The sequence below is a fragment of the Triticum aestivum genome, chromosome 3A (genome assembly GCF_018294505.1).
Source record: "Triticum aestivum cultivar Chinese Spring chromosome 3A, IWGSC CS RefSeq v2.1, whole genome shotgun sequence".
Classification (NCBI taxonomy): domain Eukaryota; kingdom Viridiplantae; phylum Streptophyta; class Magnoliopsida; order Poales; family Poaceae; genus Triticum; species Triticum aestivum.
Genome location: NC_057800.1, coordinates 36,892,285 through 36,917,109, shown reverse-complemented (window position 1 = coordinate 36,917,109; position 24,825 = coordinate 36,892,285). Strand labels below are relative to the sequence as shown.

The 24,825-nt window shown below is 50.3% G+C and overlaps 1 protein-coding gene across 1 annotated transcript; it reads left to right on the top strand.

Annotated features, from left to right (window-relative positions):
- The first annotated feature begins 10,325 nt into the window (after positions 1-10,325).
- Positions 10,326-12,575, top strand: LOC123057754 (uncharacterized protein At2g39795, mitochondrial). Its single transcript, XM_044480660.1, has 3 exons — positions 10,326-10,973; positions 11,515-11,861; positions 11,953-12,575. The coding sequence occupies exons 1-3, from the start codon at positions 10,854-10,856 to the stop codon at positions 12,179-12,181; spliced, it is 696 nt and encodes a 231-aa protein (XP_044336595.1). The 5' UTR covers positions 10,326-10,853; the 3' UTR covers positions 12,182-12,575.
- The last annotated feature ends 12,250 nt before the right edge of the window (positions 12,576-24,825 follow it).

Here is a 24,825-nt window from a genome sequence, read left to right as displayed (position 1 = left end):
CAACGGCACCTGCAAGCTGGTTTTGGAAGTATCTGTGAGTCACGGGGACTCAGCAATCTCACACCCTCGCGATCAAGACTATTTAAGCTTGTAGGTAAGGTAAAAGGTATGAGGTGGAGCTGCAGCAAGCGACTAGCATATATGGTGGCTAACATATGCAAATGAGAGCGAGAAGAGAAGGCAAAGCACGATCGAGAAACTATGATCAAGAAGTGATCCTAGAACAACCTACGTCAAGCATAACTCCAACACCGTGTTCACTTCCCAGACTCCGCCGGAAAGAGACCATCACGGTTACACACGCGATTGATGTATTTTAATTAAGGTCAACTTCAGGTTTTCTACAACCGGACATTAACAAATTCTCATCTGCCCATAACCGCAGGCACGACTTTCAAAAGTTCAAATCCCTGCAGGGGAGTCCCAACTTAGCCCATGACAAGCTCTCATGGTCAACGAAGGAATAGACCTCCTCCCGAGACGTTCCGATCAGACTCGGTATCTCGGTTCTTCAAGACACTTCGACAAGTTAAAACAAATCCAGCAACACCGCCCGAATGTGCGGACAAATCCCGATAAGAGCTGCACATATCTCTCGTTCTTAGGGCACACTCAGATGAGCTCTCCATACAACTAAAACCAAACCTCGAGTTTCCCCGAGGGGGCGCTGCACAGGACTCTAGTTTGGACCAACACTCAGAGGAGCACTGGCCCGGGGGCGTAAAATAATGATGACCCTCAGGAGCGCGACTCCCAAGGGAAAAGAAAAGGCTAGGTGGCAAATGGTAAAACCAATGTTGGGCATTGCTGGAGGAGTTTTATTCAAGGCGAACTGTCAAGGGGTTCCCATTATAGCCCAACCGCGTAAGGAACGCAAAATCCGGGAACATAACACCGATATGACAGGAACTAGGGCGGCAAGAGTGGAACAAAACACCAGGCATAAGGCCGAGCCTTCCACCCTTTACCAAGTATATAGATGCATTAATTAAATAAGATATATTGTGATATCCCAACAAGTAAACATGTTCCAAACAAGGAACAACATCTCCATGTTCCAACAAGGAACAAACTTCAATCTTCACCTGCAACTAACAACGCTATAAGAGGGGCTGAGCAAAGCAGTAACATAGCCAAACAACGGTTTGCTAGGACAAGGTGGGTTAGCGGCTTGGTTTAACAACATGGGAGGCATGATAAGCAAATGGTAGGTATCACAGCATAGACATAGCAAAAGAGCGAGCAACTAAGCAAGCAAAGATAGAAGTGATTTCGAGGGTATGGTCATCTTGCCTGAAATCCCGCAAGGAAGAAGAACGAGTCCATGAAGAAGACAAACGGACGTAGTCGAACAGATCCTCACAAACGCAACGTTATCGGAACCAACCCGAAGAAGCAACACCGGAAAGAAGCAAACAATCATGGTAAACAACCACCACATAATCATGGCATGATGCACAATCAAGTATGATGCATGTCCGGTTTAATGAGGCATGGCATGGCAAAGTGCACAAACAACCCTACAAATTAAGTGGAGCTCAATATGCAACTCCGTTGCATATTGACGAAACACCACATTCAAGTTATTTAGTTCGCTCTCGTTTATGTACCCAACAAGATTAAATGTTATTAGCATGGCAGGCGGTGAAGCATAATAAAACTACACATCTAGGCAAGTTTAAATGAGGCCTGAACAACAAACAACAATTCCGGAAAATCCTCATGTTCATATTTTAGATTTGGTACTGTTCTGTCCTAAAGCATATTTTAGAGTTGTTAAACATGCAAAGTAAAGCCACCATGTTAAACTAGGCATTTTTCTACCCCATTTACATATATAATTTATTTAATTCGGAGCTACGGTTAATTAGTTATGAAATAAATCATTTTAACATGCTATTTATGCAAGATAAAAGCAAACAACAAGTTAAACATTTATAACATGGATGAAAGTTGGATATTATGAAACTAGATGAATTTCTAAGCACTTTTCATATATAAATTATTTACATGTGATGCATGATTAATAAGTTATTATATGCATGACAAAGAGGGTTTTTCTGCAAAACAGTAAATCCTGGGATAATTGATTAAATCCGCCCAGAAAAAAAAAACACTATAGCGCCGAATCTGCTGAACTGTGCCAACAGAGAGGAGGGGCTGCGGGGAGTTCACCCATGGGCCAAGGCCCGGTCGGTGGGAGGCAAGGCTGGCAGGCTTCGGCTGGGCCTTGTAGCCGCGGCAGCCCACGCGGGCGAGCATAGGAGGCTCGCGCGGTTGTCTTGAAGCGGGTCCACGCTGGATGTGGACGAGCGCACGAGGTCAACGCGGGGAAGCGGAACTTGGCGCTGGTCGTTGTCCTCGCGTGTTCGCACACAGAAGCAGGGGAACGGCGCGCCAGCCGCCAGCACGATGCAGAGGAGGCAGCAGGCGGCGAGGAGGACCGGTCTCGACGGACTGGTGGCGGAGATCGCCGGATTTGAACGAAGACGGCGGCTGGCCTGGCGGACTAGTGCGGTGGAGCTGCTCGGCCTCGAGGCGCTGCTAGATGTGGCCGACGCGTTGCGGGGAAAACAGAGGCCGGTGGGAGAGGTTCAAGGCGGTAGCGTCGTGGAGGAAGACCGGCGGGGACTTGAAGCGGGGCTCCGGCAGCTCGGCGTGGTTCAGCAAGTCGGGGACGGCCGGCTTCGGCTGCGGGACACCGGTTCCCGGCGACCACGAGGCGAACTAGAGCTCGGGGAGGCATCCATGGCGTTCGAGTGACGACGGAGACTGCGCGGGAGCACGAGACGAGGAGGTCCTTGGCGTCGCTCGTGGCGGCAGCCATCCATGGCGGAGGGGCTCCTCCTGTAGGCAAACAGAGAGGGACGGAGTCGGGTGAGAGAAGATGAGAGGGATCAAGAGAAGGGAAGGGGCGAGGCTGGGCACGGTGGCTACCTGCTGGTCCGGTGGTGCCCCGATGAAGATGGAGGCGACGGGGTCAGGTGAAGGCACGCACGGGAGGAGCTCATGCTCCTGGATGAGAGGAGGCTCGGGCGATGGGCAGAGGAGGCTGTGGATTGGGCAGCGGCGAAAATCAAGGGAGGTGGTCGGAGAGAATTCGAATTGGGTAGGAGATCGAGAGGTGGAGGCTCGGGCGCTGGTTGGAGGGAGATGGATCTGGGAGGATCCCGATGAAGATGCGAAAGACTGGCGGCGGAGTAGGGATTGGATGGATGGGACTGACTAGGCTAGGGTTTGACTGTTTATATAGGTAGGGGATTAGGTTAGTTGGTATCTCGTCCCTCCGATTGAAAATGGACGGTCGAGAAAAATAGGTTAGGTAGCCCAAAGAGAAAAACGGAGACGTTTTGTAGATGTTCGGGGATGATCCGAATCCAACGGTGATGACTGTCTGGGTCGCGTCGGGACAGCTTTCGGGCGTGCGCGCGAGGAGGGCCGCGGGCTGACGAGAGAGGTTAGGTTGGGTCTGGTGGATCAGAGGTAGTGCAGAAGGAAGAGGGCTGAGAAGAGAGAAGAGGAGAGGCCCGGCGACTGTTTCCGGAGACCGAAAACGTCCGACGTTAGACCGGCTAGACTGCCGCTATAGTTTAACGGTTGGGCTATCAAACGAACTCCGAATGCGATGAAACTTGACAGGCGGTCTATCTACACTATAATAAGACCACACGTCAACTCTCATCCCATTCCAAGAACATTTTCCGGCCACTTATGAAATAATATTTCGGACGTGCCGCGGGCGCGTGCAAGTGTGTCTGGGCTCAGAACGGACAACGGACGGAACGAGGAGACCGGGACGGATGCAAGTTTCGAAAATATGATGATGCAATGCACATGATGTCATGACAAGATGCAACACGCAAGCAAATGACAAGGCAACAACAGCGAATAACTGGTGGACACCTGGCACATCGGTCTCGGGGTGTTACATCAGTCGAGTGCCTCCAACAACTGGGTCGACCACCAAAGCTTGCCTCCCAGGGGTGGCGTTATGCGTTGGGTGATCGGACCGGTCGAATGTTATGGCAGTCTGAGACCACTTCAGATAACTGGGTGTCGCCGGAGCAAACCATATTCACCTCTCGGTTGATAACTTTCAGTCGGCTTTTGCTTTCAACATCAGCAAAAATCATCAGGGTGGAATTGACCTGAGGGTATCCATCGTCACTATCTTCCTTGTCCTCAACTTTGTCCGACTCCTTTTCCTTATCTTTGGGCTGCTTGCCCTAGAACTGCTGGATCAAGAGTCGGCACTGTCGAGTGGTATGTTTTGGGTAAATGAAATTACCCTCTTCATCTTTCTTGGTGTGGACGAGACATGGCAAATCCAACACATCATTTCCGTCCTGGTCTTTAACTTTCTTGGGGTTCCAAGGTCCTTTGGGTTTCCCTTTAAACTTTCCTTAGGTTACAGCCAAGGCTTCCCCAGGAGCAGCTGGCTCGGCTTTCCGCTTCTGTTTCCGATTGGAATTTCCTCCGGTTTCTTGAGCGACTGACTTGAGCTTGCCACTCCTGAGTCGATCCTCATCTTCACCATTAGCGTACTTGGTGGCAATCTCCATCATCTGATTCAGAGACATATCTCCGGTCCAACCGAATTTCAGATTCAGTTCTCTGTACTTGACGCCTTCTTTGAAGGCACAGACTGCTTGGTGGTCAGGCACATTCTCTACCATGTGATGTAACATGATCCATCTCTGGATGTAATCCCTCAAAGTTTCATTCGGCTTCTGCACGCAAGACCGCAGTTCAGTCAGCCCTTCCGGTCGCTTGCATGTTCCTTCAAATGTGGTGACAAACACTCGGGCGAGATCTTCCCAAGTGTAAATGCTGCTGGGTGCTAACTGGTTCAGCCATGCTCTGGCCGAGCCCTCCAACATGAGAGGCAGGTGCTTCATGGCCACTTCATCATTGCCGCCGCCAATCTGGACGGCCACTCGGTAGTCTTCAAGCCAAGTATCGGGCTTGGACTCACCAGTGAACTTGCTGAATCCAGTCGCCAACCTGAAGTTGGGAGGAATCATAGCGGCCCTAATGGCTCTACTAAAGCACTCTGGCCCCGAAACATGTGCTCTGCTGCTGGTAGGTGCATCTCTGTCGTGACCTTCTTGGTGAGCGCTGTTCCTATCGACCAAACCTTGAACGAGAATGGATCTCGCATCAAAGCCTGGCTCCCTGGAGTCGACTGGAATCCTTCGCCCAACACTACAAGGATGCCTGTCATCCTGCTGTCGAGGCGCATACGACCCGCTCCTCGGGGGAAGGGTGGGCACTCGACGTCGATCATCATGATCGAATCGGTGATCATATTGCTCACGGTTCCCGTATTGATTACGCCGGTCCCCACGTCCCTCACGTCTCAGGGGCGATCTTGGGCTATGAGCCGACTGGACTGTGTCTGCAGCAACGGATCTGCCGTGAATCCTATTCCGTGACTGAGAAACAGCGGAATTCTGGTCTCCTACTGCCCGGAGTAACGCTCTGATCTGCAGCAAGCCTCTGCCAGCCTCCGACTAGGAAGGCTGAATCGACTCTGCTATATGGGCTGCAGCTACTAAATTCTGAATCGGAGTTCGATATACCTGCGGGGGCGGGAAGAGCTGACGTCGACTGGATTCAGGAATCCGTTGTCGCACACGCTCGTCGAGTGCTCGCTGGAGGTTCTCCAGTCGAGTGCGCTCGGCCAAGTTTGCCAGGCGCGCATCCTCCAAGGCGCGAGCCTCGGGGGTTTCTCCGACGATAGGAGTGTGCAGCGCATCCATGTTCCGGCGACGAAGTTCTTCTCTCTGTAACGACGTGAGAGGCTTGGGGAGATATTCCTCATGGGGACGCGATGGGTCGCCTCCACCCGCGCCTCCGTCGGTGCGGGGAAAACCGGGAGGACTATGCGGTCCATCGACCATCAGAACCTCCGCCGCCGGATCACTGCTATCGCACTCGGATGCGATCTCTGTAGAGCCAGTCGATAGATCGAACAGGCCATAGAGGGATTCGTCGGGCTCGATCGCCGCGACTTGAGGGGTGGCCGACTGGCGTGCCACCGCGTGTCTCGCCCACCGCTGAAGTCTCGACCGACTAGAGCGCTTGCGCCGGCGGGAAACAGGGAGGGAGGACAGCACAGGAGCTGACCGATAGTGGGTCGACGGTTGCCGCAAAAGGATGACGCGGACGCACGCGCGAAAGTGCATCGCCCCGCGGACAGGGAGCGCGTCCACGTCGACCGGAGCCTCCTGAAGCCAAGCGGACTCGTCGGCGATGAACGTGAGCGCGCCGAGACGGATCTCGCGGCCCTCCACCAAAACTCCACCAGAAATCATGATGATTCGGATCGGAAAAGATCGCAACTCCTCCAACAAATCGCTAAAACACCTGCCCCATGGTGGGCGCCAACTGTCGTGGTTCTAAGTCTGACAGTAATGTAGGGGGGTAAGTATGGAGAGGCAAGATCTTAGCTATGGAGAAGTTGTAAGCACACGAGGTTTCCGAGTTCAGGCCCTTCTCGGAGGAAGTAATAGCCCTACGTCTTGGAGCCCGGAGGCGGTCGACTGGATTATGCGTGTATGGTTTACAGGGGTGCAAACCCTTTATACTGAGGAGGGGGTGGCTTATATAGAGTTTGCCGGACCCCTCCGGTCCTCAGTTATGCAGGGTTTTAAATACATTAAGGTCGGGCGTTACCGATAACGCCCCTAATAAAGTGTTATGATGACCATAAAGGCTACTTAATAACCGACCGTTAGCATGCGGAGTGCCTTTAGGTCTCCTGGCCGTCGAGTGGTTGGATCTTGGTCGAGTGATTACTTCTTGGTCGAGTGTCTTCGAGTCTGCCGAGTGGAACACCTCCAAGTCGATTGAAAGGTGATTTCTTCTAGAGATGTCCTTGGGTTTTGGACAGATCCATGACCCTACCCTAGGTACATAGCTTCGTCAGGTCCCGCGTGTCATAACTCAAATCGCTAACCCCTCGTGTTTTTCATTTCATGGTTAAACAGAGCCATGTCGCATTGGAGCTATTGTTTGCTTCTAAAACGTCGCATCACAGCCATTCATTTCAACAACGCCGCACTCCTTTCAATTCGCATGAAAAACGTCGCATAGGAGCTACTGACCCGCGCGGTTCATAAAAAAAGGTGAACTTCTCTGTCCACATTTTTCTGCAGTTTATGTGCCTGTAAAAAGCATGATAAAGGGGACTACACATGAGAAGCGTCATCAAAAAATAGCTAGAGAGCACATTTGCATGCTTCACAATACCAAAGCAGCCATAGTGGCTTGGAGGCTCTTACGTGGCAACTCTTCCCTTCACCCTTGCAGTGCCGGTGCTGTGGGACGTGAGGCAGCAGAAGTGTTGTGGATGCGGATAAAGGATGAGGGGTGTGGTAGCTTTAGGGGAGGCGAGAGCAGGAGAGGGAAGAAGGGACGGGGGAGAAGAGTGACGATGGCAGGAGGGGGAGAGGAAGGCACGATGCTAGGGTTTTGCAAGTTTTGGCCTTTGTTTTTAACTGTCTTCTGCACACATCTAGACCGCCCATTTTTTTCACCAAATTGATGTAAAGGTGCATGTCAGCCCATCGACGTAGCACCTCTGGCTGGAGAGTTCCCACCATGCCTCTAACCTCTTTGTAATTTTGTTGCCACACTCCGTGTCTCATACTTTTGTTCATCTTGAAACAGCTTAGGGGGATTCCAAAGGACTTCCCTTTCGAAATCAGCAAAACGGAGGGGATTCCTGACATTACTCTTACAAGAAGTTTAAGGGGCGAGCAGATTGAGGTCTTGGTTTCCATGCCCAAACGCGACGACATTGGTCTGCAGGAAGACTCAAATCAAGAAGACGAAGCCGAGACCTCCCCAGAAGAATACAGCATTCCTGTCAGTGTCACTGTATCCAAGGCCAACGGCTCAAGCCTAGAATTCACCTGCACTGCTAATCCTGATAATATCGTCATCGAGACCTTGTCCATAAGGCAGAAGAAGTCAACAGGGGCAGAGGAAGCGGACGATGTGGTTGCGTCTGAGGGCAGGGAACATGATCTGGCCGTATACAATGAGGGTCCTCATTTCCAGTAAGTAGACCGATTAAAACTAGCTACCTTGAATTAACCGCTTGCTTATTTCTCTTTGTTGATCTGGTGTGTGCAGTGAGCTGGACAAGAGCCTGCAGGAGGCATTCCATAAGTACCTGGAGGTGCGTGGGATCACACCCATGACGGCAAAGTTGTTGCGCGAGCACATGATGAGCGAGGACAGCCACCTTTCGCCAAAAGAGAAGAGTGACGACAGGCGCAGGCATCTCGTCTGGCTGTTGAAGCTGTGGGATTTCGTCAAGAAAGATTAACACTATGTATGTCTTGATCCATCCTGTGCATTGGATCAGACGCATTGTTTTAACGGCCCGTTCTGTTTTCTCGGAGCTTTGACACTCATCCTCTAGACTAGCTAGGATCCTTTTTTGTAACTGTGTAGGTTGAGGAAAAAAATAGAATGCCTTATTTTGTAGAGTAAAACTTGTCGCGGAAGTTCAGCTTCATATACATCGACTTTGTAACGATACATTGTTTAAGTGGGCGTTAAGTAGGATAAAATGGTCTCATAAACTTGTTTCGGCGGGATTTTGTATCACATTGTTTCAGTGTTATTTTGTAAAAATTATATTGTTTCGACAGGATTTTGTCACATTGCAAGTTTATATGTTTTTTTTAATAACTTTGCAAGTTTGCAGTTTAATCATGAGACAGGATTTTCGGCACCCGGGTGCCCCTACACCGTCTATGAATAATAAGTTCGAAAAATCAAATAAACTAAAAAATCTGAAACTTTGGGACATCAAACATGATCAAACTTTTGATGATCCTGCAAAGTTTTAGCTAAAAATAACATTTGAGGAGCTGTCACCTGAAAAAACAAAATCATTGTTCAAAGTTTATGTGCATTTTTGGGCAATGATTTTGTTTTTTGTGAGTGCTCCACGAAGGTTATTTGTTGTTGAAACATTTCAAGAACATCAAATCTTTGATCATCTTTGATCCCTGGAAGTTTTTTTTTGTGAGGGCTTCACGAATGTTATTTGGAGCCGCCGCCACGTCGGAGGAGGAAATCATACCCGCCATCCACGAACCACGAGCCAAGCACACGTTCCGTCTTCCAGATGTCGTCGATGCAGACCACAATCTGCATTCGCTCCTCGACTACCTCCCAAGCTCCGCGCCAACATTGGAGGAGACACCGTCGCAACGTCAGAGCCATAGGACACATGTCCACCACACGGATGCCGCCGTCGCCACAACATCCCCATTTGAACAGACTGGTTCCTAGATCCTTCACCGACCATAGAGATGATAGCCTCGTAGGAGAAGAATCTGAAGCTTCTTTGTTTAGCATCGCCGTCGCCGCCGCCGAAGCAAGACGTCGAACGATCAAAAACCCTAAGCTTCTTGGGCCCTAAAACCTAAAGCTAAAACGATCCACACACGCGGGATCCAACGACCCTCCTCACCACCGACGACCAAAAGGTCACCGGCAGAGGAGAGCAGCCGGAAGACATCACGGGAAAGAGCGGCTCTCCTGGTGGTGACGGCTAGGTTTCGCTACTAGAGGAAAGTCAATGTTGACAGATGAATTTTTTCTTGACCGGGTGCAGATGAATCTGGGCTCAGAAATGGATATTTGCTTATTATGTACTTCCCCGTTCCTAAATATAAGTCCTTTTAGAGATTTCAACATGAACTACTTACAGATGTATATGGAGTTATGGACATAGTTTAGAGTGTGCCGCGACCTTCTCCTCGACCAAGCGGAGCTCCTCCTCCTTCTCCGTCTGTGCCCTCCGCGCTAAGGTCGACTCCTGCCGCGACGAGGTCACCATGCACCGCTCAGCCTGGACGTACCGAGCGGGCTTTTCGGCCCGCTCGTGGCCCGCTCGGGACCGGACCGATCGGTCCTGGCTCGCTGGAAAAAATGGCCAGTCCGAGCCGTGTATTTCGGCCCGAAAATCGGCCGGTCCGGTCCGGTCTTAGCCCGGTTAACTCGGTCGGACCGAAAAGTACATGGCCGTTTCTCCGTCAGGCAGCCTTCCGGCGAGATGAACCAGCGGCTGGATCTAAATCCGGCGTGGGCAACGCTAGACAGTTCACCTAGATGAGGCGGTTCGACCACGGCGGCGAGAAGGTCGTCGATGTGGTCCACGCAGAAGAGACAGTCGTATTTTTCGTGTTAAACCGTGGGAGTCTGCCGTTTCCCTTTCCTTTCATGCAGCGTTGCAGAAACGGAAAGAACAAGAAAGACGGGGTCGATCCGATACGCAAGTCTCTCCTGCCATCCCACGATTCACGGAATTGATCCGGTTTCTCCTTCCACTACGCCCACGACTAAGACTCAACTTCACGTCAGGGCTGATCCACTAATCACGGAAGTCTCGCACCAAAAAATTTGATGGCCCATGCACGTCTTACCATATTTGCATGCGGCCAAGAAAATGCTAAGGAAACACAATAAAGACTTGTGCCCGATCACTTCACCGCCGGCACGTTGGACGACCACGGCGTGCGCGTTGCAGCTATCGCCGATGTGCTGTTCGTGGCCGCGACGGCTCGCTCCCGTGGCGGCTTCTGGCATCCATGGTCGCCGCCCAGAAGCTCACGCCCACCACCTCCATGTTCCAACGCCGCTGCCATGGTCATCGCCACCTCGCCATGGGCGGTCCTCTCGGTCCGGCCCGGGCTTCGGCGCCGCCGGTCCGGTCCGTGCAAACAGGACCGTGAGGCAGGTCGGTCCGGTCCGGCTCGGTCCGCCGGCGGCCGGTCCAATGGGTGGCTCGGTCAAGGACCGGACCGGCCCGGACCGTGTCCAGCCTGATGCACCGCGCCAACGCTACCCCCCTCCGCGCCCACGCTGAATCTGTCAACGCCACCATCCACGACGGGGAGGTCATCGACGTCATTGACTCCATGATGCAGTCCCGCGACAGTGGCCTGGTAATATACGCTCGCCGATCTAATTCGCCCATCTGGCATCTGCTAGGCCTATTATTTGTTGTTTTTACTCGAACATGGAGGATTTCACAGGTTACCTGCACTTGTGAGTTGTGACACAAATGATGTGATGTAGAGATTGATCTCCTTACTGTCCGTGCTTATTGCTTAACGGTTTATCGATTTTGTATGATCCTGAATTCCTGATGCATTCATCCAGGACGCCCTCTTGAAAGAATTAATCTTAATTTTCTAATTAAGGATATTGGCTTGCCTATCAGGACGCCCTTTTTATTTCGCGTCAGATCTGCAATCTTTACATGATTAATTGTGAATATGCATGGTGCTGATTCCTCAAAAAAAAATTCTTAATTGGTTCCTCAAAAAAAATGCATGGTACTGCCTTTTTTCGAGGACTGAAAATAATCAACTTCCCGGCCTTTTTCCTCTTCCTTCTAAATCTGTAGTGAACAAGGTTTCATGTGAATTCTCGGAGCAATTCTTATTGTTGCTAACCTGGATTTTTCCTTCCATCTTAAAACAGGTTGATGGGATTCCGAGTGACTTCCCATTCCAGATCCTCAAAGAGGAGGGGCTTAAAGACATCACTCTTACAAGAAGTTTGAATGGGGAGCAGATTGAGGTCATGGTTTCCATGCTCAAACCAGATGGGGACGAGGAGGAATCCTCGGATTCTAGGTATACGTCGGATGAAGACGAAGGGGACAATAGCATACCTCTCAGGGTCACGGTTTCCAAGGCCGATGGATCAAACCTTAAATTCACCTGCACTGCCTATCCTGACAATGACAACATCTTCATCGATACCTTGTCCGTGAGACACCCACCATCACGGGCCAAAGAACATGAGGAAGATGATCCTGATTTCAGGTATGAATGCATATGAGGAGGCAGCAGATTACTGGCAGAGAGCTTGGATTAACTGCTGTGTAATTGCTCTTTGTCCATGTGCTGCAAGCAGTGAGCTGGATGAGAGCCTGCAGGAGGCACGCGGTGAGCTGGATGAGATCCTGCAGGAGGCACGCAGTGAGCTGGATGACAACCTACAGGAGGTATTCCGCAAGTATCTGGAGCTGCGTGGGGTCACTCCCACGAACATCAAGTTGTTGCACCAGTACTTGATCAGCAAGGACATACTCTGCAATCAACTCTGGCTGACCAAGCTGCGGGATTTCGTCAAGAAAGATTGACAGCGTCCATTATCCAGTCTCTCTCTGCATAAGATTAGCGACAATAAATTTTTCTTTGCACACCATCCTGTTCTGTTTGAGAGCTCTGGATCTCATCCTCTAGAGTCTTAAACAAGTACTACTTGCGTACATGCCTGTTAAGATACTTTTGTGCAACTATTTATCTGGCAAAACCTAAAGTTGAAACCATTTCGGGGTGCTTTATTCACTATGGCATGTGATTTGCTTCTGCTATGTAAGATCTTCGGTTGTGGCCGTTTAAAGCATGTAACACTAGTTTTGTGGGCAGGCTGATGCGAGAGGAGAGAATTATGCAGTGGGTCGGTGGACTGGAATTACCAAACTTGCGATAATCTAACACTCCGATGCTGGGGTGTGGGGGAGGGGGTTCCATGACCTGCAACGTTGGAGACGATAGCTATTCGCTAGGCTATATCTTTGGCAGAAGGTCTTGAGCTACACAACTTTGTCATTGCCTCAGATTCCAAACAGGTTGTGGGTGACATATCGAAAAGCAACCAGGGTAGCTACGAAGCCGAGCTACTCCTTTTACTTGTATTTTTACCTTTGAGAGTCATGCTGTTAATGTAGAAACACACAGTTTAGCTAAGTATTCTCATTCTTTAGCTCGGGGGCATCATGTGTGATTTGGCCAACCTCCGGTCTGTATCCCACCCGTTGTGGCTTTTGATCAATAAAAACTGGCTTTACCCTGGCTGACCAAGCTGCGAGATTTCGTCAAGAAAGATTGACACCGTCCATAATCCGTTCTCTCTCTGCATAAGATTGGCGACAATACGTTTGAGAGCTCTGGATCTCATCCTCTAGAGTCTTAGACAAGTATTACTTGCGGACGTACGTGCCTGTTAAGATATTTTTGTGCAACTATTTATCTGACTTGCAAAACCTAAACTTGAAACCATTTTGGGGTGCTTTATTCACTATGGCATGTGATTTGCTTATGCTACATAAGATCTTAGGTTGTGGCCATTTCCAGCGTGTAAGAGCATCTCTAGCAGACCCCGTATAATGCCCCGACCTGCAAAATAACCGTCAAAACACAGATCCGCGTGAAAAATGTTGCCCGATCAGACCCCGCAAACGCGTCGGACCCATAAAATTTTTCTTCCCCTCGCCCCGCGCTTTTCCCCACCCCCCGCCGCCGGGCCGCCACCTACAGTTTCAGCCATACTAGCCGGCGGGATCACGCCGGTGGGCCGCCACGCGCCCGAGATTGTCCTCCGCCACTTCCTCCTACGTCGGCGGGCCGAAAAGTTGCAGATTGGCAGTTGTTTGTCGCGGTGGCTGGATTTCACGTTTCTGGCCACCGGTGTCTGCGCCAAGCCATGGATTGGTCGGGGAGCACCCCGACCAGCCCCGGCAAAGCCCTAGCGCCGCATGCAGGTACTAGTTCCACCTCTAGCCGCCGTCGTCGGTTTGCCGGCAAGGACTCGACCGGCCGTCGCCCGGGCTCGGCGCTCGCGCAGCGGCTCGCCGAGGCCACTCATACAGTGCGACAACTGCACGCAGACAGTGCTGAGGCTAACATCTAGCACGCTGAAACACCTTGGATGGGTATTCTTCAAATGCGAAAACGACGGGGTATGTTCTTGATTCATTTGGTTTTGTCAAACTATTCGGTTCAATTTCGATAGCTTATTGAGATGGTCATGTGTGTAGGAAGGTGGATGCTCAGTTTGGTATTGGGAAGAAGATTACATTGATTTATTGATAGAAAGAAACTTAATAGATGTTCATGCACTCGTTGGTAGAATTGAGGCTAATGATGCGGCTGCATATGCAATTAGAAAAGAAACTAGAGGAGAAGAAACGTCTACTTCTTTATAATCAAAGAAGAAGACTGAAGAATGCACAGAATCCGTAGATCAACAATGACGGCATGGAGAAGATATTGGTCCAACTAGTAGGAGCAGTTATTGAAGTTGGATATCTGCTAAAATGCCTATTTGCGGTTCTAATTTTCTTTGGTCTTGCTATTCTAGCAAAGATTTCGTGAATTACTATGTATCCAATACCGTTGAAGAAAATAAAAAAGCAAAGAAATGTGTTTTCATGTCTGAAATTGAAATGCAAATTACTGATTTGCGGGTCGGCATTATATGGGGTCTGCTAGAGATGCTCTAACACTAGTTTTCCGTGAATTGTAAATGCATTTTACGGGTCGGCATTATACGGAGTCTGCTAGAGATGCTTTAACATTAGTTGTGTGGGCAGGCTGATGCGAGAGGAGAGAATTATGCAGTGCGCCGGTGGACTGGAATTGCCAAACTTGCGATAGCTAAACACACCGTTGTTGGTAAAGGGGTGTGGTTGAAGAGCACTGATCATTGGGTGGGGGGGCATGGCCCGGCAGATGCTTGTTTAACATTTTTCAAATACTTGTTCAGCCATTTTTTCAAATGATTGATTAAAATGTTTTAAATACATGATCGACTTTTACATACATATTTGTTTTTGTATACATTTTTCGTAGATGTGATAAACATTTTCTCTATACATATTTAAAAAATTCAAATGCTTGATCAATTTTTCTTGTAGCGTCTATTTTGTAATATATATATATATATATATATATATATATATATATATATATATATATATATATATATATATATATATATATATATAGATCGAATATTTTAAAGTATAAACAAATTTAGAAAACATCATGCCAAAAAGAGAAAACGGAAAAAGAAAAAAAAAACGTGGCTGTAGCATCCCGTGTGTATGGGCTGGCCCATATTGCTTTCCCTCTTCAACGAGTGTTCCATAGGTTTCCATAGGTCTCCATTAATGCGAGACATGGAGGCGCCTTTATATAAGCGCCAATCATGAGCTCTCAAGTGAAGGAGCCGGCGAGGGAGGTGTAGTGAATAACTAATACCATCTCCAATACAAAATGTAGATGTAAAAATAACTAACTTATGCATCTCTGAGATGTAGATGTAAAAATAACTAACTTATGCATCTCCGAGACCTAAAAACCCCTCTCCAACAGATAATGTAGATGTAAAAAAAATTATATCTCTATTGCCCGAAGATGTAAAATACAATACCTCACGATGCAAATATACATCTTCACCTAGTACAAGAGATGTAAAAACCCTAGCCGCACACCAACCGCCAACCGCCTTCATTTTGTTTCCGCCGGCCCGCCCGCCTCCTGTGCGCCAACCACACCCGCCGCCTAGACCATGGACGATTTCGGCGTCCCCGCCGCCACCTCCACCGTCGATCAGACCCACCTTGCCGCCACTGGTTCCATCGCCCCGAGTTGCCCTCTACCTGAAAATTTGCTGCATCGACCGCTTTTTCGCGGCCCAGCCGCTGCTCGATTTGAGTTCTCCCGCTGCCCTGCCGCTGCCAGATTTCCCCACACACCTGCCGCCACTTCCGCCGCTCGATTCAAGCTTCTGGCGCCACTCCGTCGCCGCTTCCGCCACCGCCCAATTCGAGTTACCGCTGCCGACTATTTGAGCTCCCAATGTCGCTTCTGTCGCCCGATTCAAGTTTCTGGCGCCGCTTCCGCCGCTCCGTCGCCGCTACCCGATTTGAGTTATCGCCGCGGGCCATTCGAGCTCCCGACGCCATCTAGTTTGAGCTTCTCGCACCGTTTTGCCACCGGCTAATTCAGGTTATCACCAACAGCCATTCGAGTTAACATCGCCGCCTGATTCGAGTCCCCTCCGCAACGCCGTCGCCCGATTTGAGTTACCGCCACCGGCCATTCGAGCTCCTGCCGTCGGCAAGACGCTCGGGTGCCGCGCCGATCATCGTCGCTCGGTCGCTGGCGCTCCTACCGAAGCTTGGCCGCCGCCGCTCGATCCGTTGGAGTAGTAGTTTTACATCTTGGAATACAACATTTGTTAGAATTGCTCTTTTACATCTCAATATACATCATTTGTTGGAGTTGCCTATTTTGAGAGATGCAAAATGCACTTTTTAGAAATGTAAATTTTTACATCTTCTGTTTTACATCTCCAAATTTGCATTCTTTATTGGAGATATTCTAAATGGGCTGCTAGACTACCAGTCGTCCAAATGAATATGACAAGCACAAGCAGACGTCTGCCACAATGTAGCAAACTCGTCTCTTTCTTTTTACTAAAAAAAATACTACAAAAAAAGCTTGTCTCTTTAAAAAAAAAGGAAAAGTGGTGACAAATAGAAGAAGTTTAGAAAAAAAAATCTCATAGTGTTGCAGATAATTTTCTATTCCGAGGAAATATTGCAGAGATTTGTAGAATAGTCTAATTTATGAAGAAAATATTACACTGCATTTTTCAGCAGAACGAAAAGAGAAGAAAAAAGGTTTAAAATCCTTCTTCTTCAAGAAACACAATGGTTGAATCAAACACGTTACGCTTACCTGGCATAATGCTCAATCGTCTTAACGAAAACCACCAAAACCCCTCCCCGCTGTAGCTTCGCGCCATGGCCCTCCTCACCGTCGCCGCCCGCCGCGCCACTGCCCTGCTACGCCCCAGGGCCGCCGCTGCACCGTTCTCGTCGATCAGGCGCAGGCCCTATTCATTCTCCACCTCCTCGATCCGCTCCCTCCGCGCCGAGGCCGCCTCCTGCCGCACCGAAATCGCATCCTACCGAGCCGAAGCCGTCAGCTTCCGTGCCAAGGCCGACTCACTCCGCGCCGCCACGCACGACAGCGAGCTCCTCGGCGTAATCGACTCCGCGATGCACTCCTACAACGGCAATCTGGTACGTGCGCCTGGCATGAATATCTAGATGGCCTGGCATGATACGGTGCTTGAGTTGCACCGCAAAACGTTGAGTGTTGTGGGCTTTTAAGATGAGTTTACAAACGCCTATGGCAAAGTCAAATGGGCTTTTCAACTATATAGTGAAGATAGGGTTGAAAAAAAAGCTCGAAGCTTGCGAGTTAAACGAGTAGCTCGTGACTCGGCTCGAGTCGCGAGCTTTAGTTTAAGATCGTTTATAGACCAAGTTAAACGAGCCAATCTCAAGAGTACTCGTATAACTCGTTAGGCTTAGTACAAAAAATCAGCCACTCCCAATACAAAAAAAATCAGCCACTCAGCACCCTATGTCCTAGGCGCACAACATAAGGCCTAGCTTTTGAAGGCCCAGCCGCCCAAGAGACTCATGCGTTACAAGAAAATTACTATTGTTTAGTAATATATATGTTTAATATATACACAATTATTTTTATAATATTTAAGGATTTTATGTTTATATCTTTAACGAGCTTAACAAGCTTAACGAGCCAACTCGCGAGTTATACGAGTCGAGCCAATCTTGGATTTGAGCTCGTTATAATAACGAGTCAAGTCGAGCTAGCTCGTTAACGAAACGAGCTCCGGCGAGTCGAGCCAAGTTGGCTCGACTCGGCTCGAATTCCAGCCCTAAGTAAAGAGATTAACTGAATAATAACGTGTGTGGGTTCCTAGTTTCAACGTTAGAGTTAGGGTGGCCATAAAAGTCAACTATGACATTGGCCTTCACTTAGTAGAAACAAAAATAGAACTAGAAAGGCCGACCCGCTATCATTGATGTTATTTAACATAGCGGTTGAGCGTAAAAAATTATGGCCAAACTGATGAACTGGTGCAACACTTGGTAGATGGTGGTCTCTCCATCATTCAATATGCCAATAAAACAATTCTTTGTGGGGCATGGTATGAAAAGGCTAAAAACTCAAAGCAACATCTTTTAGCATTCAAGCGCATGTATGAACTTAAAATAAATTTTCATAATAATGAATTGTTTTGTTTTGGTGAAGCCCGTGAGGCAGCCACCCAATTACCAGAGTTACCCGGCTACAAGCAAGGCCAAGTTTCCTCTTCGGTATTTGGGAATCCTGATACATTATCGTAGGCTCTCAAATGTCCACTACATGTGGAGAATCATTTAGACAAGAATCTCATCGAATATTAATTGCACACAATTTTCCAAACACGTTACGCTTACCTGCACTACCGGAATCGCACCCTATGCCGACGGCCAGGGCCGTCGGCATAGCCCTGAATGGCCGTCGGGACAGGCCTATGCCGACGGCCCCCGTCGGCATAGGGCCGTCGGCAACATATCCGTCGGCGTAGCCAGGAATGTCGTCGGCATAGAAAGGCCGTCGGCATAGGCCCTATCCCGACGATGTCCGTACATCTATGCCGACGGCCCCGGCCGTCGGCAACGTTATCGCCAAACGGCGGCCGCCGTCAAGTGCTGACCAACGCGTGCTCGCCACGTGGCGAGCAGGCGTCACCCCTGGGGCGGGTCTATGCCGACAGCCTAGCTGTCGGCTTAGGGTGAAACTATGCCGACGGCTAGACCGTCGGCATAGACCTGCCACGTGGCAGCCACTGGGAGCTCCTGGAGCAGGCCTATGCCGACGGCTTAGCCGTCGGCTTAGTTTCAAACTAAGCCGACGGCTAAGCCGTCGGCATAGCCCTGCCACGTGGCAACCATTGGGAGCTCACGGCAGCTCTATGCCGACGGCCTAGCCGTCGGCATAGTTTCTGTCTGTTTTTTTTTCTTTTTTCTGTTTTGTTTCAGCTCAATTCATTTGAATATATACAGCATCACACAACAAATATATGCATCACATAACAGCTGGCCCAGCAGCATCACACAACAAATTCATCATCACACATCATAAGAAGCATCGCAAAGCATAAACATATAAGTATCATCACCACCAAGCATAAGAATCTCACAAACAACAATAAGAAACATCACAAGCATATAAGTATCATCACCACGAAGACCGCCACAATGTGACCCAAAGGCTTAAGCGCCAGGACGTCGAGCACCACGGAGGTCGTCACCGCCAAGACCGCCGAAGCCCAGGTCGTCACTGCTAGCGGCAGCGCTACCGCCAAGACCGCCTCCTCCTCCGCCTCCGCCTCCGTGGATCGGAGTGGTCGGGCTCCGTGTCTCCAGAGTGCTGCGAAGACCACCGCCAACGGTAGATCCACCTATTCCCTGGATGTTGAAAAGACATATGCACGGGATATATGACTGTGTTGAAAGGCATGACATGCTTTGGGTGAATAGATTGGGGATGAACTAACCGGCGAGGGGCCAGCGTTCTGTGCCACAAACTCCTCAAAGCTCATCAGCATTGGTTGTGCTGGAGGGCATTATGCTGGAGGGAACTGAGGACACCTGCCGGCCGCGATATCCTGAAAAGCCTACTGCATCTGGCTATCCCTCTGCACTTGGTGTTCATAAAGCCTCTGATGCCACGCCATGGTCTCCTGGCGTGTGTACTCCATGTAGGCCTACAGTATGACATGATGGAACTCATAAAACTACTAAATGCGGAAAATGAAGTGAGAAATGAAGATAAGAGGGAAAATACTTACAAATTGTTGCTCCTGAAAGAGGGACTGTGTACTAGTCACTGGCTGGCTCGTGCGCTGGCTCAGGCTCGGGTCGATCCAACGAAGCTGTGTGTAGGAGATACTAGGAGTGATCATAGCATCGAGAACCGCCTCCCGACCGTGGTCCTTGGGCCCCATCCTCACCACCGCCATGTCGTCCAGAGGCGCCGCAATGGGGTCAGGTGTGTCAGGATGTAACTCCAGATACGCTTCGGAGTAGGCCTTCTTCCTCCCTGCGGTCTTCTTGCCATAGTACTTGGGCTCGCCAGGCTTGGGGTCCTTCCACGTATGGGCGATCTCCCACGCCTGCATGTGTGAGAGTGGTCGCTTTAGTTTCTCCTCCTGCACCACCAAACAGAGGTTAGTCATACATAAGAAAGTGATGGTAAATAGAAGAAGAAGAATGTTTAATGGGGTTAGTCATACATTAACTGCCTTGTGGAGATAGTGGTTTCGGTTTCCCTGAGCATGTACTCCCTCCGTCCCTCGGTTAGCCTTATTTTGGTTCTCATAGCCGCCCAGGCTCCAGCCTCATCACACCAAAGATCCACCAATGCCGCCCAGGACTCGTCTTTTCCATAACATCAATTTGGACACACCTACATAATAAAAGCATAATGGCATGTAGGTGTGTCCAAATTGGTGTTATGGAAGCATAAAGCATAAAGCATAATGTACCACAAGGTAATGAAAGCATAATGGAAAATCTTTTATACTTACCGCCAAGAACTCGGGCCTCTCCAAGGTAATGCCCATCCTCCGCGCTTCTTCCTTGGTCATCTTCACACCAAGATAGTCGTGGTAGTATGTGGAGATGGCCACATAGAGCACCTCATACTGCATCTGGCGGGCCTTCTTCTTGCATTGGCGCAGCATGATCTGGTCCGCTCTAGCCCTGTGCTCCGGAAGAACTCGATAGAATTTCCACAATCATGCATGAAACAAGAATGGGAGAAGCCATGAGTTAAATCATTCATGAAACTAGAATGGACTTGTGCTTCTGAAGAGAACTCACCCAGAAAGTAGTGATCACGACCTTGGCATGGGTCTCATGGTCCGCGTGGCGGGCCGCTTCCCAGTGGTCCCAGCAGCTGTATTAGGGCACCGGGAGGAAGATTGAGCGGAATTACAAACACAGGCCAGCAGCTGTATGGATTGGACGACATACCATATGGATTCAACCCATCACCTGATATGGCTATTCTTACATTCCCAGCCTCGGCTGCTTCCTCGGGGTATTCTTCATCAAATGACTTCCATGCTTCCCCTCCCGATGGATGTACAATTTTTTTGGATTGTACCTTATACCTTCCTTGTGCCACTTCATCATTTTGGCAGACTCCTTCATGATGAAAAGGCGCTGCAGTCTTTTTATAAAATCAAGATACCGAAGAACCTTAACGGGGATGGTTAGCTTCTTTTTCTCACCATCCTCACCGACCACCTCAATGTACCGAGACGAACCGCGCTTCCTACAGTACTTGTCATCTGCATACTCGTGCCTAAACAAAAGGCAATTCTTCGGGCAACCATCTATTTTCTCATAATCCATAGAGAGTGCCTTCATGATTTTCTTTGTATCGTACATGCTTTTCGGCAGTTCATGACCCTCAGGGAGGCTGTTAGCCCATACTCCCAGGAATGCTTCGAAGCATTTCTGGCTACTGTCGTACTCAGCCTTGACTGCAATCAGTTGCGAGATGGCATCCAGCTGAGATATTTTCGCACCCGCATAAAGAGGTTTCTTCGACGAGGCCAAGACCTCCAAGAAGGCCTTTGCGGTTGCCTCCGGCTCCTCCGGTTCATTATCTGAAGGTGTCGCATTTGCCGTTTCTGCAACAATGACATCATCTAGCATGTCCCTGACCCCGTCGTCCTCATATCCATCGATGCGTTGTCGCATCACCTCCTCTCTACCACGGTCCTGCTCGGCTATGTTTATCGGCGGCATGTCAAAGTTTGGCATATATCCGTGCGTGCGAAGGTGCTCACTCATGTCCGTCTGATTTCTGCGGTGACATCTGGCACATCTCGCACAGGGGCATGGTGGGATAATTCTCATTGGACGACGGAATATCTCCTTCAAATACACATCGGTTTTCGCGATCCACTCTGATGTTACTCGATTCCGACGGATAAAACCACTGTACATCCACTGATTATCTGCCATCCTCTACTTTTTTGCAACCCACACAACATAATTAAGGATTCACTTAAATTAATCACATCAAATTTTCAGTTTCTACCGCGTTTAATCCACCTACATCTCTAATAGGTAAAGATGGGTCCTAATCCCACCCGAGGATGTGTAGATTGAGTACGTTCTACCTCGTTTCGAGACAAAATTTCGGCAGCACCTCCCCGCTGTTCTCCAGATACACGTCTCGGCAAATAGCCGAGAGAATGTGCTCCGGAGAACAACGGGGAGGCGCCGCCGAAATCCTGTCTTGGAACGGGATAGAACATGGAGATCATACCCAATCTACACATCCTTGGGCTGTCCATGGAAAACGCTGGAGAATCCGAAAGAGCTACGGTGATAAATATGCAATTGAATGCATATTTATCGATGCAACCCTTTCGGACGGGAGACCTAGGTTACGCGACTTGATGTGAAAATTTAATCTAGTGACATGGAAAAAAAGTGGACGAGGTCATGGAATTGTTGCTCACCCTCCGATGTAGTCGATCAAAGCAGAGGGACGATCGTGGACCAACACCTCCAACGTCGACAATCACTCCACGAAGATGGAACACCACAAATCCTGTTAATTACACCGAGTGGAAAAAATTTAGGTCATCACCTCACATTAAGCATTGACACTTTAAACTATAAAGAAAAGTCATATTTTGTCAACTGTCAAATTTGGAAGAACTAATCATATCGCAATTTAGGTCATCACCTCACATTAAGCATTGACACATCAATTTTTTTAGCAAGATCATCATGATGAAATAACCACTTATCATATCCCAAATTTGAAGCACATCTCACATAGCTACTTAACAACATCACAAACTAAAAATAAAATCTTCGTTAACAATTTTATAAACTAAGTGACTCAAGTTGCTTTTTTAACTATGATAATTCATTTTGCCGAGATTCATCCATCTAGCAACCTAACCGTAGCAAAATAATTCGTTTTGCCGAGATTCCTCCATCCATCTAAGACACATACAACATTCATCCATCTAGCAACCTAACAACATCCAACATCCATCCATGCATCCATTCATACATCCAACAGTAGCTAAATAATGCAAAAAATGAAGAAAAAATAGAAGTGTTAGCTCACCGGGCAGAGCGGCGTCGCGGTGGTGGCGTTGGAGGCAGGGGCCGGCGGTGGAGGTGACGGGAGGGCCGGGGCGGGGTTGGGCCGGCCGGAGAAGCCCGGCCAACACAGCAGGGGCGTGGGCCGGCGAGAGCCGCGGCCAGCCGTGCTCGGGACCGCCGCCGGCGCCGCACAGGGTCGAGGAGGAGGCGGTTTGGTCTAGACGGCGGGGCATTGGAGAGGCAGGGGCGGTCGGGGCGCGGGGTTGGAGAGGGCAGGCCGGGGCGGGGTCGAGGCGGCGGGGGGTTGGGCGGCGGCGGCGGCGCGGGTTGTGAGGAGGCGCGGGGTTCGGCGGCGCGGAGCGGGGTGGGGCTTGACCGGGGTGGAGGCGAGGCGGCGCGGGGTTTGGCGGCGGCGGCGGCACGGGTTGTGAGGAGGCGGCGGCGTGGGTAGGTGGAGGCCTAGGCGCGCGGCGGCGGCGATGCGGTTGGGAGGCGCGGGGGTCGGGAGAAAGGAGGAGAACGAGTGGACGGGGCGCCCCAGGGGATGGATAAGGTGAGTATATGCCGACGGCTTAGCCGTCGGCATATCTCTGTATGCCACGTGTACGCCTATGCCGACGGCCAAGCCGTCGGCATAGGTATTTTTTTCATTATTTTAAGTTGCATTTTTTCTAACACATAAATATTCAACATGTTTATTGGTTCTCACAAAAAAATTGACTGCATTCTGCCCGTCGGAATAGATAGTTTTCGGCCCAACGTGGCTGTTTCCCCCCTCTGTGACACGGCGGCAGCGACGACCGTGAGGGGTGCACACCCCGGAGCCGCGCGTCGGGTGCCTGCGAGTAACATCACACTTCCACAAGCATAGGAGGGCCCACCGCAACACCTGGCGGCATTGCTACCCCCCCTCCGGTACCCCGTCCCGTCTAACCCTCACGGACCGCAACACCTGGAGGAGGGAAACGGACGCGTCGGGTCTACACGGAGGGGATCTTGCTGTGGGTCTGGCCCGGATTTTGCTCCGAAGTGTTCCTATGGGCTGACCTAACACAACCGGCTGGGGAGGTCCACTGGTCAAAGCCCGTCCGTGCAAAGTCAAAGGGGTAGATCCCGTGGTCAAACGCTACAGGGTTAGGCGGGACGGGGGCCCTAGGGGGGTAGCAATGCCACCGGAGCGTCGCACCGGGACCTTATACATGCGGGATGGTGTGCTGGCATGTCCGAAGAGGCGGCACACATCTCTGGGGTGTGCCCCCCCTCACGGACGGCGCCGCCGCCGGCACCTAGAGGGGGGGAAACGGACGCGTCGGGTCTACACGGAGGGGATCTTGCCGTGGGTCTGGCCCGGATGTTGCTCCAAAGTGTTCCTATGGGCTGACCTAACACAACCGGGTGGATACGTCCACTGCTAAAAGCCCGTCCGTGCAAAGTCAAAGGGGTAGATCCCGTGGTCAAACGCTACAGGGTTAGGCGGGACGAGGGCCCTAGGGGGGTAGCAATGCCAGCGGAGCATCGCACCGGGACCTCATACATGCGGGATGGTGTGCTGGCATGTCTGAAGAGGCGGCACACGTCTCTGGGGTGTGCCCCCCCCCCTCACGGACGGCGCCGCCGCCGGCACCTAGAGGGGGGGGGGGAACAGACGCGTTGGGTCTACACGGAGGGGATCTTGCCGTGGGTCTGGCCCGGATGTTGCTCCAAAGTGTTCCTATGGGCTGACCTAACACAACCGGGTGGATACGTCCACTGCTAAAAGCCCGTCCGTGCAAAGTCAAAGGGGTAGATCCCGTGGTCAAACATTACAGGGTTAGGCGGGACGGGGGCCCTAGGGGGGTAGCAATGCCACCGGAGCGTCGCATCGGGGCCTCATACATGCGGGATGGTGTGGTGGCATGTCCGAAGAGGCGGCACGCGTCTCCGGGGTGTGGACCCCCCTCTGCCGCATCGTTACCGCAGAACGTCTACTACCGTGTCATCGCCGTCCG